General features: G+C 50.0%; 4 protein-coding genes across 4 annotated transcripts; all 4 read left to right on the forward strand.

The window, feature by feature from the left end:
• Positions 1 to 202: 202 nt before the first annotated feature.
• Positions 203 to 1312, forward strand: FSUBG_2212 (uncharacterized protein; the record flags this gene model as incomplete). Its single annotated transcript, XM_036679963.1, has 1 exon — positions 203 to 1312. The coding sequence occupies one exon, from the start codon at positions 203 to 205 to the stop codon at positions 1310 to 1312; it is 1110 nt and encodes a 369-aa protein (XP_036542134.1).
• A 1093-nt stretch (positions 1313 to 2405) lies between these two features.
• FSUBG_2213 (uncharacterized protein) lies at positions 2406 to 4996 on the forward strand (the record flags this gene model as incomplete). The annotated part of the gene is made up of 3 exons (XM_036679964.1): positions 2406 to 2933; positions 2990 to 3213; positions 3286 to 4996. 3 exons carry the CDS (start codon positions 2406 to 2408, stop codon positions 4994 to 4996), a joined length of 2463 nt encoding a protein of 820 aa, XP_036542135.1.
• A 768-nt stretch (positions 4997 to 5764) lies between these two features.
• On the forward strand, positions 5765 to 6939 carry FSUBG_2214 (uncharacterized protein; the record flags this gene model as incomplete). Its single annotated transcript, XM_036679965.1, has 4 exons — positions 5765 to 6097; positions 6143 to 6628; positions 6751 to 6768; positions 6817 to 6939. 4 exons carry the CDS (start codon positions 5765 to 5767, stop codon positions 6937 to 6939), a joined length of 960 nt encoding a protein of 319 aa, XP_036542136.1.
• Positions 6940 to 10669: 3730 nt separating this feature from the next.
• On the forward strand, positions 10670 to 12156 carry FSUBG_2215 (oleate delta-12 desaturase; the record flags this gene model as incomplete). Its single annotated transcript, XM_036679966.1, has 2 exons — positions 10670 to 11696; positions 11744 to 12156. The coding sequence occupies 2 exons, from the start codon at positions 10670 to 10672 to the stop codon at positions 12154 to 12156; spliced, it is 1440 nt and encodes a 479-aa protein (XP_036542137.1).
• Between the last annotated feature and the right edge of the window lie 101 nt (positions 12157 to 12257).

Genomic DNA, 12257 nt, shown 5'->3' on the forward strand with positions numbered 1-12257 from the left:
CATTGACGATGAAAGAAGAACCGACGTGGTTGGTGAAACAAGGCATGCCACGTGATCACCGCCAACTTTTGACCCCTCACCACTTGCCACGCGAAGAATGAGAGCAGACAAAAACATCCAAACACCACCGTCCCAATCATTCTCTCCACCCACTTACACCGCAAGAACCCCTCTATAACGAACGGGCAACGCGACCCTCAGTATGCCGTCCGGATATAAGCATGGCGACACGCCAAAGAAGGCCATGGTTCGAGGCACCATCTCGTACCTCGAGTCTCAGGGCCTACCTGTCAACAAGTCAGCCATCTTTCGGCACTTTGATCTGTCGCGATCTCAAGGTTATGCCGCGTTGAGCGTCCCCGCGTCTAAGCGCAATGATCCCGAATGGGAGGAAACGCGTGGAAGACCCCTCAAGATCTCTGAGGAAGACCAGCAGAAGATGGAGAAGATTCTTTGGAATGACGCCTACGTCAACGTTAACTTGAACTGGCATGGACTGGCCAAGGAAGCTGGGGTTGAGGTTGATGTGAACCCCAGGACGCTGCACAGAACAATGGGAACGTTGGGTTACCGACGATGCCTGGGATGTCCGAGGATCTGGGTGCACAAGAAGGCTCGTGAGAAGAGAGTCGAATACGCCAGACGCATGCTTGAAGCGTACCCCCATCCACAGGACTGGAGAGCTATCCGGTTCAGTATCGAGCTCCACTTTGGGTTTGGCCTTGATGGAAAGATGCGTCTTATTCCCCGACCTGGCGAACGTTTCTGCGAGACATGCGCAACCACTCCCGAGGCTGAATGGCCACGCGACTTGCGAAAGGCCCATGCTTGGGTTGCTGTAGGTTACGGGTTCAAGAGTGAAGCTGTCTTTTACGAAGATTCCACCAGCCCGAACTGCACCGGCGTCATGACCATGCAAGAGTACAAAGACCACATCCTCGAGAAGACGGTCAAGCCATGGCTCACATCCACCGGCCCCCAGAGCTTCATCCTCGAAGAAGACTGCGAGGCGTTTGCCCACGGCGCTGCAAGCAAGGTTAATCTCGTTCAGCAATGGAAGGATGAGCACGGCCTACGATACTACTACAACTGCGGCGATAGCCCCGACCTCAACCCGCTCGACAGCCTCTGGCCCAACCGCAAGCAGTGGAATCTGGACGCGCCCAAGGACTGGGAGGACGAGACTCTCCAGAAGATGGTTAAAGACGTGTGGGCAGGATTCGACATGGAGAGAGTCAATATGTGGGTTGACTTCATGCCGCAGCGACTCCAGCAGGTTATCGATTCGGATGGAACGCTGGTACCTTGGTGATTGTTATGAGTTTGGCGTTGTCTTGTCTGTGATGCTGTTACGAAGCGTTGAATTAAAAGAAAATATGCAAGAGGTTGTCTGTGGTGTCATGGTCGGAACTTTGATGTTCCTTCGACCTGGCCAAGGGGATGGATGTTATTGGTATGGAGTAGTTGTGGGCTAATTTTGATGGAGGATAAATGGAAAACAAGTGAGGCATGATCATCGGCTAGTACAGATAGTAGAATTTGATATAGATGAAAAGAGAGTTCCTCGTGGCAGTCATCTAGTTGCTGAGTTAGTGTTCGATGATGTTGAAGATGAACTTGGGGGAGCACATTGGATACAGCCCTTCTACATGTCACACACCAAAGATAAGCTGGCCCACAAGTCGACTTTATAAAGGTTATGTCTTTTCTAGTATCGTATTGGCCCTGTAGCCTAACTTCCATACCAATATCAGGTTCACTCCAATTCTCGACCATTCAGATAACATGATTCATTATGGGGAAAGAGTATGAAACTGAAGAGTCAGCACAGCAAACTATGTCGGCCTGAGCATTACGAGATATCCTTTAGACTGTATACCTGCCGTCAGCCGCGTAAAGATGCACGAGGGCATGCTCCCGACATTAAAGAGCTCAGAGAAGTAATGAAAGCCCCTGTATAGCTAAGAGACCTAACGAAGCTGAGATCCTCAATACTCACACGAGATCCTAAGAATCCTCAAGTCTTGGTACTCGAGGTGTACGTTCGATGACAAGCCTTAAACACATGCTCATGGTATGCTATTTCTTATAGGGCATATACCCCAAAACCTCTAAATTCTCTTGCATTCACTGATTCATTGCCCGCTATCCTTTTGGCTCTTTGGCTGCATGCCCTATGCTGCCAGTTGCCTCGCACCGCGAGCTCTGATACCCACAACCTCTTCCACTCCCCACTGCCACAAATATTTCACTTCTCTCTTCCTAACTCTCTCCCCTCAACAATCGAGATTTCCAAATTGGCTCTCACTTCTCTATTTCAGCTTACCTTTTGCTCGCATTTTTCTTCTTACACATGCCTCAGCACCTCTCACTCACTACTCCGCTTCTTTGACTCCTTTCTAATCATGGGTTCCTCTAAGAAGAAGAAATCTTCCCGCGAGGATTCTGTGAGCTTTGAAACCCCATTATTCTCAGATTCTTACGATCGAAACTCCCGAGAAGACAGTGAAGAGTCAAGTCTGTCGTGGATAAATGATTGCTTCAAACTAGACACTTCAACATCAGGCCTCAATACTCACAATTTGAACGATACACATGCCGACCCATCGATGGAAACTCCTGGTAACATACGAGACACAAGTTATGATATCAGGGACGCCGGGACTGGCCACCACGACAATCGGATGTCCAAACTTCCTCCTGGCCAGTTTCGTGAGCCTTCTTTGAGACGTGGATATGGTATGCCGTATCAACCACCCAAAGCATTTGACAGTATGCCGGTCAAGGAAACAAGCCAGGCTGGATACAAACATCCTCGGGTGATGGATTCTCTTCCAGAAAGAGAGACACAGTCTTCGATCTCAGCTCCGCAACAATCCCTTGCCGTTAGCCAGTGTTCACTACCAACCCTGAACAAAGGTGGGAAGAATGTTGTAAGTATTGATATATATATAAATAGGGTAGCATGGATGTGCACTGACGACTCTAGTATGATCTGAACCGGCCCCAAGCTAAACGAGGGGATCTGCAACCGGCTGGTTATCGCCCTGTAGCTATGCGTCCTCCGGGTACTTCTGGCCGAGTGGCCGCCGACGAAAAGCAAGGGCAATCATCTGATAAGAAAAAGACACCAAAGATCGTGATAGATCTAGGTAACTATAAGAAGGCTGAGCAGGAAGCGCTTCTGAGGGCTTGCCTTGAGCACAAAGACTTGTATCTTGATTCCGGTGGAGAGAGCCAACAGTTCTAGGAGACTGTCGGGTCAAAAGTGAAATTTTCACCCAGAATCAAGGGAAAAGAACTGCGCCGAGACAAATGGAAAGTTGTGAAAGGCTGCGTCGAAAAGTGGTGTGAACCACTGAGATTCCAAGCTGCGGAGACTGGGCCCGCTGCGCCAGGCTCTGAGCTTGGTGCCCTGATTATTGAATGGAATATTTTATATGCTAAAAAGTTTTGCTCTGCAAACCGAAAACTCTTGGAGGCAGCAGGATGGAAAAAAGCTGCTGAGCAAAGTCAAAACAGTCCCCCCTCAGATGCCGCCCACAACCCTCAGGACAGCCATGAGAGCAATCCCCCAAGCGAGAAAGTACCAGAGGGGTTGGACTTTGCAGGATCAATTTGGCCTACTGTCAAAGATGAACTGATGGAATTCGCAGAGTCGAGGATTCTGCGCTGGGCTGAAGAAAAACTGCGGGAAAGGCTGCAGGCCTTCGAGTCTCTCACCCGGCCACCCCTGTTGAAAGCCAACAGCTCTCCAGAGTCATACCGGGTGTATTTGAAGTATCTGATGAATCGTACAGAGGCTGCGGGAAAAAATTCCAAGGCAATACGAAGTACTGAGGCTGTCATGTCTATGGCACTTGATCTTCTACCAGGTCTAGAGGAGCGATTGCGGGATCAGCTCGAAGATACTGTTGATAAGCAAGAGCATCATGGGGCTGGTATTAAACATGATCAGACTAATGAAACTGATCATAACGAGGCAAATGATGAGCCCGAGAGTGCTCATGAGAATTCTGAAGAGGTTGATCATGACATTGATCACAAAGTTCAAGAAGCCCAAGAAGAGAGTGACAATGATGAAGAGGCCCGGACGAGACTTGAACACGACTCTGGAGAGGATGAAGACGGAGGTGAAAGTTTCGACGGTTTCGATGACTTTGAGGAGTTTTATGCTGACGAAAGCGATGATGATACCTACGAAGATCCGGACGAACCTGATCGACAGTACAGAGGGTCGGTCATTGATTCCATCGAGCCTCGGACTCCGATCGTCACCCCACGAGTTATGAGACAACTCCGCCGCTACGAGCAGAGATACCGGGATACGATAATAACCGCCAAACTCGAGACAGAGACAGCGACTGCTGTCCTTCGTTCAGTGGACAAAGATGAACCAGAGGTGGCCTCCCGAAAACGAAAAGCATCGGATTCAGTGGAGCCTGCTCTTGCCATCAGAAGCAAGTCGATGGACCGAAGGCTCGCTGCTGTGAGCACACCGACCCCTGTGGATAGAAAGAGACAGCGACTTCATCAAAGCCAATACAGTCCTGCTTCTACAGCTTGCTCGTCTGAGCTTCTCCCGTCTCTTGAGGACATTTTTAGCTCGAGCATTGGCCGTGCATCCTCCGCGACGACGCAACCGCTTCCTAACTCGAGCCCTGCAGTTCGAGCAAACAGAAAGAATAGCGAGAGAAAGGACAGAAGCAGGGCCCAGAGCAAGGTTTCCACCGAACTCGGGGATAGTCCTAGGGGTGCGGCCATTACTCCCAAGCCCGAGGAGATGACAGAAGTGTCACCTGGCCTCTTTGTGACCCCTGATTCTGTAGGTCGACAAGCCAATACACCCTTTGCCTTTAAGAGAAGTGTCTCGCGTCGACCTGCACCAGATGAAAGATTTCGGGAGGAAACTGCCGGGTTCCAGGCCATGACGCCTAGTGCTCGCGAAGCTATGCTGTACACAGCGCTTCGGGACATGCGCCGACGACAAGGATAGAGACAACAAGTGACCAGAAGTCATACACAAAAGCCTTACTCAGACTTCACGATCCAATTTGGATGTGAAACTGTATTTTTGAGTTTTAATCTCAAATCCATCTCTTCACCGTCACAACATCATTCAGACTTCACTATCCAACTTGGACGTGGAACAACATCTCTGAGTTTTGATCTCAGTTGCATTTCGCCTTTCGGCTTTGTTGTTATTAATATTGCTTCAAACTTGCCAAGGGCTTCATTGCAATGATTGGTACTATCTTCTGGAAGTCAGCGGGAGAAGGAGCCTCAAGGTCGAGGAGCACAAGAGGATTGATTCATTGCTTTTAACTTTGTAGTATAAGTGTTTGGGAAGAACCACTTGCTTATAGAGATACGATGAAAAGGACACGATGCCGAGAAAGCTAGAAGTCGCTATTAGTACAGATATGTTACGCTTTGCCATAATATCACAAGAATTCTAGACAAGCAGCAATACTTTACAGACTAATGCTTCCTTGCGAACGTGAACCGAGCCTTTTACGTACCCACGAGTTGTAGCAAACGAGATGATGGCATACGTTACTTAACTTGATTGCCCTAAGCCTATCCTAAGGACAAGCTGTTGCGGTGGCTGAGCGAGTGCTGAATGTTTGGCAGTGCAGCCAGTGGGCCATTCTCTGCAGATATTCGTACGGCACTGCAAAATATCTAGCCCTCACCAAAGCCATCTACCTACTCACCTTACGCATAACACTTCCTTTTGTAACGCACATCGGCCCCCGCAACAATGAACTCACGTAGTCATTCGACACACAGAAGCGCCAAAGGAAAAGAACCTGCGCGGAGCAGCATCATTTACTTCGACGATCCTCCCGCCCAAAACGTGCCCTCAACCAATGCCTCAAGGGACACAAACGCCAGTAAAGCCACATGCACCGGAACAAACATGACACCCCTAGGAACTGTCTCAGAATCCAGCAAGACAGGCGGGCAGAACCGATTTTCGCCCTCGTCTCTATCCATAGGTCCTAGACCAAACCGAGGGCAGCCGCACCCAAGCCTACCAATATTCTCAAGCAACGACTTTCCTCAAGCAGAAACGAGATCGGGCCCTAATAATGTTTGTATCCTTACCCTTCAAACGTGCTTTTGCTGACCTCATGAGAATGTGAACAATGGGAACACCACTCCTCAAACCCCGCAGGACATCCGAAGAAGGTCGTTTACGACAAAAGAAAAGTGTCAGGCCATAGAAATGTGCCTGACACTAAGAGATGAGTACCTCAACATGCCATTAGCACTTAACCACGACCAAGGTCCCTTCTGGACCAAGGTTCTAAACGAAAAGCTTGATCGTAACTTGGCTGCGAAGGTCAAAACTGGGAAAGCTCTCAAGGAGTGTGTGGAGTATTGGTGCCTCGTTCGACGAACATTGCTACGCGAAGGTCGCTTGCCGGCGATTTCTCAAAGTCAACCAGAGTTAGATACTCTGGTTGACTCGTGGAACCAAGTCTTTGCTGAAAGATTCTGCCGAATGTATAAAGGATACTTTGAGAGCGCTTCGACGTCACAGCTCCCTGTCCCTCGTGCTGTTCCATTGCCAATGGCTAGCAGCGATCAGACTTCATTGCCTGAGTCGAACGAGAATGTGGTAGGAAGGAAAAGAAAGAGTGTAGAGCCGGTTCCTAGAATCACGCCTACTCATGATTCACCTCATCTCGGTCGGGGCACACCTGACAGGAACCTATCCGGCAATCAGCTAAAGCGGCAAAGGCAGCATTCGCCTTCAAGGTATGAATACTTGAGTGAGGCAAATATCACAGACTAACAGCTTAACAGAGCACCTCCGGTTCCACGGACTCCTGCGAGACCATCTTCACCAACCCAAGAACGACAGAGCAGGCCCGAAGGCAGCTTCCCCAGGGGTCCCAGCTCACAGTATCCAGACACATGGGTGGCTAACCGAGAAACCCACCACCGTAGCCAACCAAGAGGGTTTAGAGAGGATACCATTGAGTTTGATAACATGTCCACTCGCCGACAGAACCTCCTTATCAGGGCCCAGAATCGTACACTCCTAGAAAGGCTGGAAGAGTTAGGACCGCGATCGGAGGGCCCCAGAATGAACCACAGATCTTGACTGTGAGACTCAGCAGCAAACGGTATTTTGGAAGACACAACAACCACTGTGTGACTTTTGGACCCTGGCTTCGGACTTGGAAGAGACACTTTGTACAGTACATCAGGAGACTTGGGAAGAGGATACGACGAAAATAAACTTGGTAAGAAGTCTACTGAGCTTAGGCTAGAGCTGCCTAAGTATTTTCATCACTTATGAGAGAGGTCGTCAGTATCTTCATCACTTAGGAGAGAAGCCGTAAGGTTTCGTCTCTTCTAGTTAGGTGATAGGGTGCTGGGAACAGCAGGGAAGCTATTCAACAAAAGCAGATTACGAACGATTGATGATCCCAGTGGTTGAAACGAAAACAGGAACCGACATAAATTCGTGATATCGAACCATCATGATCTGACTCGGCAAGATGCTCTCGGAGAGTATCTCGATGGCGGCCGATCATTCTGTTCTGTGTTGTAAGGAAAGTGTTGATGCTACTTCTCTCACTTGAGAGTGAATTCGTTCAAATAGTTTGCATTATGAAGTCGGCCTCGCCTTGGGGCACAACTTGTATAATGATCATAGTAGCAATTGAAAGTGATGCTTGCTCTGTATGTTGCTTGGGCTCAGTATCAAGGCGGGGTTGACAGAGCCGCCGCAAAAACGGGAAACAAGCGAGCGACACGTGGGGCTTTTGGACCCTGGGGGACAAGGGGCAAACACCTAAAATTGTTCCTTTCTTCTTTGAATCGTTGCTACGATGCACCACAAGGTTCAAACTTGTCAGGAAAAGGAAATGGGTCAACCGTCAATGCTTTCTCTTGCCATCTTGACATCCTTTCAAACACGACCAAGCACGTCAAACAAGCAATCAACTGGCCATTTACTCTCCCCTGTTTACGCCACAGCCATCCAGTCGTGCTGTGCTGTGCTGTGCAGCCTGTGCTGTATCGGGAGTCCCCCCACTTGCTCCACCCTCTGAACCCTGGACTTGTGATGCCAAGACCAGGGGTCCCGCCCATGGAACTCAACAAAATTCCCAACAGAACGGAAGACGAGAAAAAAATCGAGCATTTCACAGATTCAACCAATTGACATGGTTTCTGCTTTTACTCCTTACCAGAATGGATCGGAACATCCGTTTTCTCCACCAAAAGGAAGACAGACAAATGCTCCGGATAATTCAGTAGAGTTTCACGACGAGAAAAAAGCTTGAATTCGAGTGACCCCTGAATGGCCATTGCTTAAGATGTCAAGCCAGCATCAGGTTAGCCGGTTGACTCCCGGTAATGCACTCTTTTGCTGTGCCGCATTTCAATATTCCCCATGTTTGTGCAGAAGACATGACATCTTGGCCTACGACATGCAAGTGAAGCTGTACAGAAGCCTGACCAGACACAATTTCCTGACCCCAATTGAGATTCACAAGTACTCTGTACCCTCATCCCCAATGGACGGATGGCCGTTCCGTACAACTAAGGTTATCTTAGCACGAGCTGACCTCTCACCTCGGTTGGTCCTCCAAACAACGACATTTTCACATGTCGATAGTCGATAGCCGTAAACTCTTTAGCCATCTATGCGATAATTCGTTATTCGTATCAGGAGGCCGCCAACCATGATTTCAAGTGATCTCGATACCTTCAAGAGGCGACTTTATCCTGCCTGAGCTCTCTATCGCTACTATCAAAGCTCCACAAACAACCGGGGTCGGACTTGACCAGATTTATCTCCCTTGCCCGCTGTCTGAGCTTTTCCTCCCGCCTTTTGGAACCAATCGACTCGTATCCAATTCACATCGTCAACAAAATCAGCGACAGCCACGATCGGGGACCTTGTCTCTTGGCCTGGGCCGCTAAGCGTGCCCCCCCTTCGAACGTGGTCGACGTCGACGTTGTCCCCTCCCGGTTCCCCCCGTTCACCCAAAGGGGACTGATTCACATGTCGATGATCTCCAGCCCTAAGCCAGCTTGTAGCCACTTTGACCCGCATAAGCTTGCAGCCGATTCGAGAGGGGCGAACAATTCGAGTGTGTGAAAGGGCCTGATGAATCGTGAGGCTCGTCTAGGTCACACGCTTTATTTGAACACCGTCAGTCGCCAATGAAGGGTCCAAAAGTGTGATAAGACACTGCCAACGCTCAAATGGATGACGGGCTCTGTGTATCAGATACACGGATCTAAGCCACCCTTTGTGTATCAGTCGGACATGTCCCGTTAGCGGAGGCAGATCCATTCTTCAGGCGGTGTGAAGATCTAGACTAAAGAGGCTGAAGAGACAGCGGCGATGATAGGCAGGTATCAAGCACTGTAGCTAGCATCTTGCATATCCATCGATGGCAAAATCTCAAAGCCTTTTTTGGAGGCGACAGCTTTTGTTGTCCAGAGTCATGCCACTGCGGTTATCAAGCCCACAGCTCCGCCGGCCGAAGTTGGGGAGCGGGGCCGGGTCTCGGCAGCTTACTGTATCTTTTACGGATAGAATATAGATATGTGCGAGTAGAATCAACGACAGCAGAAGAAAAAGAACATTGCAGGCTGTATCGGGAACGGCAATTTATCCGATAGCAATCCTCCAGAAGCTTAATTATAATAGTGACAATACTAATCGTGGGCTCAGCCATCCCCCTCCGCAGACAATACCAAGCCTCCTGCAAGCCTCATCAACTCGCAGGTTGAAAGAGGACATACCACAGGCTGGTGAATTGTTCAGCTGCTGTACGACCGAGACATAAGACACACATCAGACGGCCACCCCGTCACTGTCTCGACGGGAGCTATTGCCACATTTCAGGGGTGGGTTAGAAGCACGACCCGTTTTCTAGCGTGTTTTTCTGGGGTAGGGATTTTTTTGCTCCCGACTCAAGTCAAGTGAAGATGCTTCCCTTGAAGCGGCGATTTCATGTAGGAATTGTATCGTACGGTAAGTTTGTGTGAATATGAGAATTCAGATGTGAATAGACACTGCAGATAATGATTTATTTGACCGTGAAAACATTGAGAGTTTAATGTAATTAAACTAATTCAGGGTAAACTTTCTCTGTGGCAGCGTGTTACTTGTCTCCCTCTGAGATTGTCGATCTTTTTGCCAAAGACAGGGAAAAGCGGTAAACTGTATCGGACTGCAAAGTAAAAGGGATGGACCTGTCAATTTCATTTTCCATTATCGTTCCACATTGTACCTGTATTGCCCGCTTTCGCCGCATTTTCTGCTTTGTGTTGCCGCTGCGCTGAGAGGCCAGACGTTTTGGTTTGGGTTGCTTGTCCGTTGTCCCGCCCGCGGCAGCTAAAAGGTACCTACAGACTACAGTACAGTGAGTACAGTACCTGCCCTTTTTCCCAGGCTCCACGCCCCAACAAAACGGGTGCCGAGCAAGCATCCACGCATCAAAGTAAAGGTACCTTTACTTTTACAGTTGAAAGGGACACACTTTAAAACTTCAGCCCCCCTTGGCCGTCTCATACTTCTTTTTTCCTTTTCACCTCCCTTTCTCTTTTTCCTCGACAGTTCTTCTTCGGCATCTTCGACTTCTTGACTCTTTTGTCTATTGTCGGCCGTGAACCCACCCTCTTCTTCACAATGGCGTCCGTTTCGACTTCGGCTCTGCCCAAGCAGAACCCTGCGCTTAGACGCACCGTCACCTCAACTACTGTGACGGATTCTGAGTCTGCCGCCGTCTCTCCTTCAGACTCTCCCCGCCACTCGGCCTCTTCCACATCGCTCTCGTCCATGTCCGAGGTCGATATCGCCAAGCCCAAGTCCGAGTATGGTGTTATGCTCGACACCTACGGCAACCAGTTCGAGGTCCCCGACTTTACCATCAAGGACATCTACAATGCCATCCCTAAGCACTGCTTTAAGCGCTCCGCTCTCAAGGGATACGCTTATATCCTCCGCGACATTGTCCTCCTTACCACCACTTTCAGCATTTGGTACAACTTCGTGACCCCCGAATACATTCCCTCCACCCCCGCCCGCGCTGGTCTGTGGGCTGTATACACCGTTCTTCAGGGTCTTTTCGGTACCGGTCTCTGGGTTATTGCCCATGAGTGCGGCCACGGTGCTTTCTCCGATTCTCGCATCATCAATGACATCACTGGCTGGGTTCTTCACTCTTCCCTCCTTGTCCCCTACTTCAGCTGGCAAATCTCCCACCGAAAGCACCACAAGGCCACCGGCAACATGGAGCGTGACATGGTCTTTGTTCCCCGAACCCGCGAGCAGCAGGCTACTCGTCTCGGAAAGATGGCCCACGAGCTCGCCCATCTCACTGAGGAGACCCCCGCTTTCACTCTTCTTATGCTCGTTCTCCAGCAGCTTGTCGGCTGGCCCAACTACCTTCTCACCAACGTTACTGGCCACAACTACCACGAGCGTCAGCGTGAGGGCCGCGGCAAGGGCAAGCATAACGGCCTTGGCGGTGGTGTCAACCACTTCGACCCCCGCAGCCCTCTGTACGAGAACAGTGACGCTAAGCTCATCGTCTTGAGTGATATTGGTATCGGTCTGATGGCCACTGCTCTGTACTTCCTCGTCCAGAAGTTCGGTTTCTACAACATGGCCATCTGGTACTTTGTTCCCTACCTCTGGGTTAACCACTGGCTCGGTAAGCTTTCTCCATCATGCAATTGCGATTTATACTGACTTTTTTAGTTGCCATCACCTTCCTCCAGCACACCGACCCTACCCTTCCCCACTACACCAACGATGAGTGGAACTTCGTCCGTGGTGCTGCTGCTACCATTGATCGTGAGATGGGTTTCATCGGCCGCCACCTTCTCCACGGCATCATCGAGACTCATGTCCTCCACCACTACGTCAGCAGCATCCCCTTCTATAACGCGGACGAGGCCACCGAGGCCATCAAGCCCATCATGGGCAAGCACTACCGCGCTGATGTCCAGGATGGTCCTCGTGGCTTCATCCGTGCCATGTACCGCAGTGCCCGTATGTGCCAGTGGGTTGAGCCTAGCGCTGGTGCCGAGGGTGCTGGTAAGGGTGTTCTGTTCTTCCGCAACCGCAACAACGTGGGCACTCCCCCCGCTGTCATCAAGCCCGTTGCTTAAGTAGCATTACGGCGTCGGATCGGTTATGGAATCTAAAATTGTTTCTGTCAGCGTTGATTGTTCCAAGTTGGTTTCTGGTTTAGAGAGCTGGACATGCTCGT

Source organism: Fusarium subglutinans (genome assembly GCF_013396075.1).
Source record: "Fusarium subglutinans strain NRRL 66333 chromosome Unknown NRRL66333_c0000019, whole genome shotgun sequence".
NCBI lineage: Eukaryota > Fungi > Ascomycota > Sordariomycetes > Hypocreales > Nectriaceae > Fusarium > Fusarium subglutinans.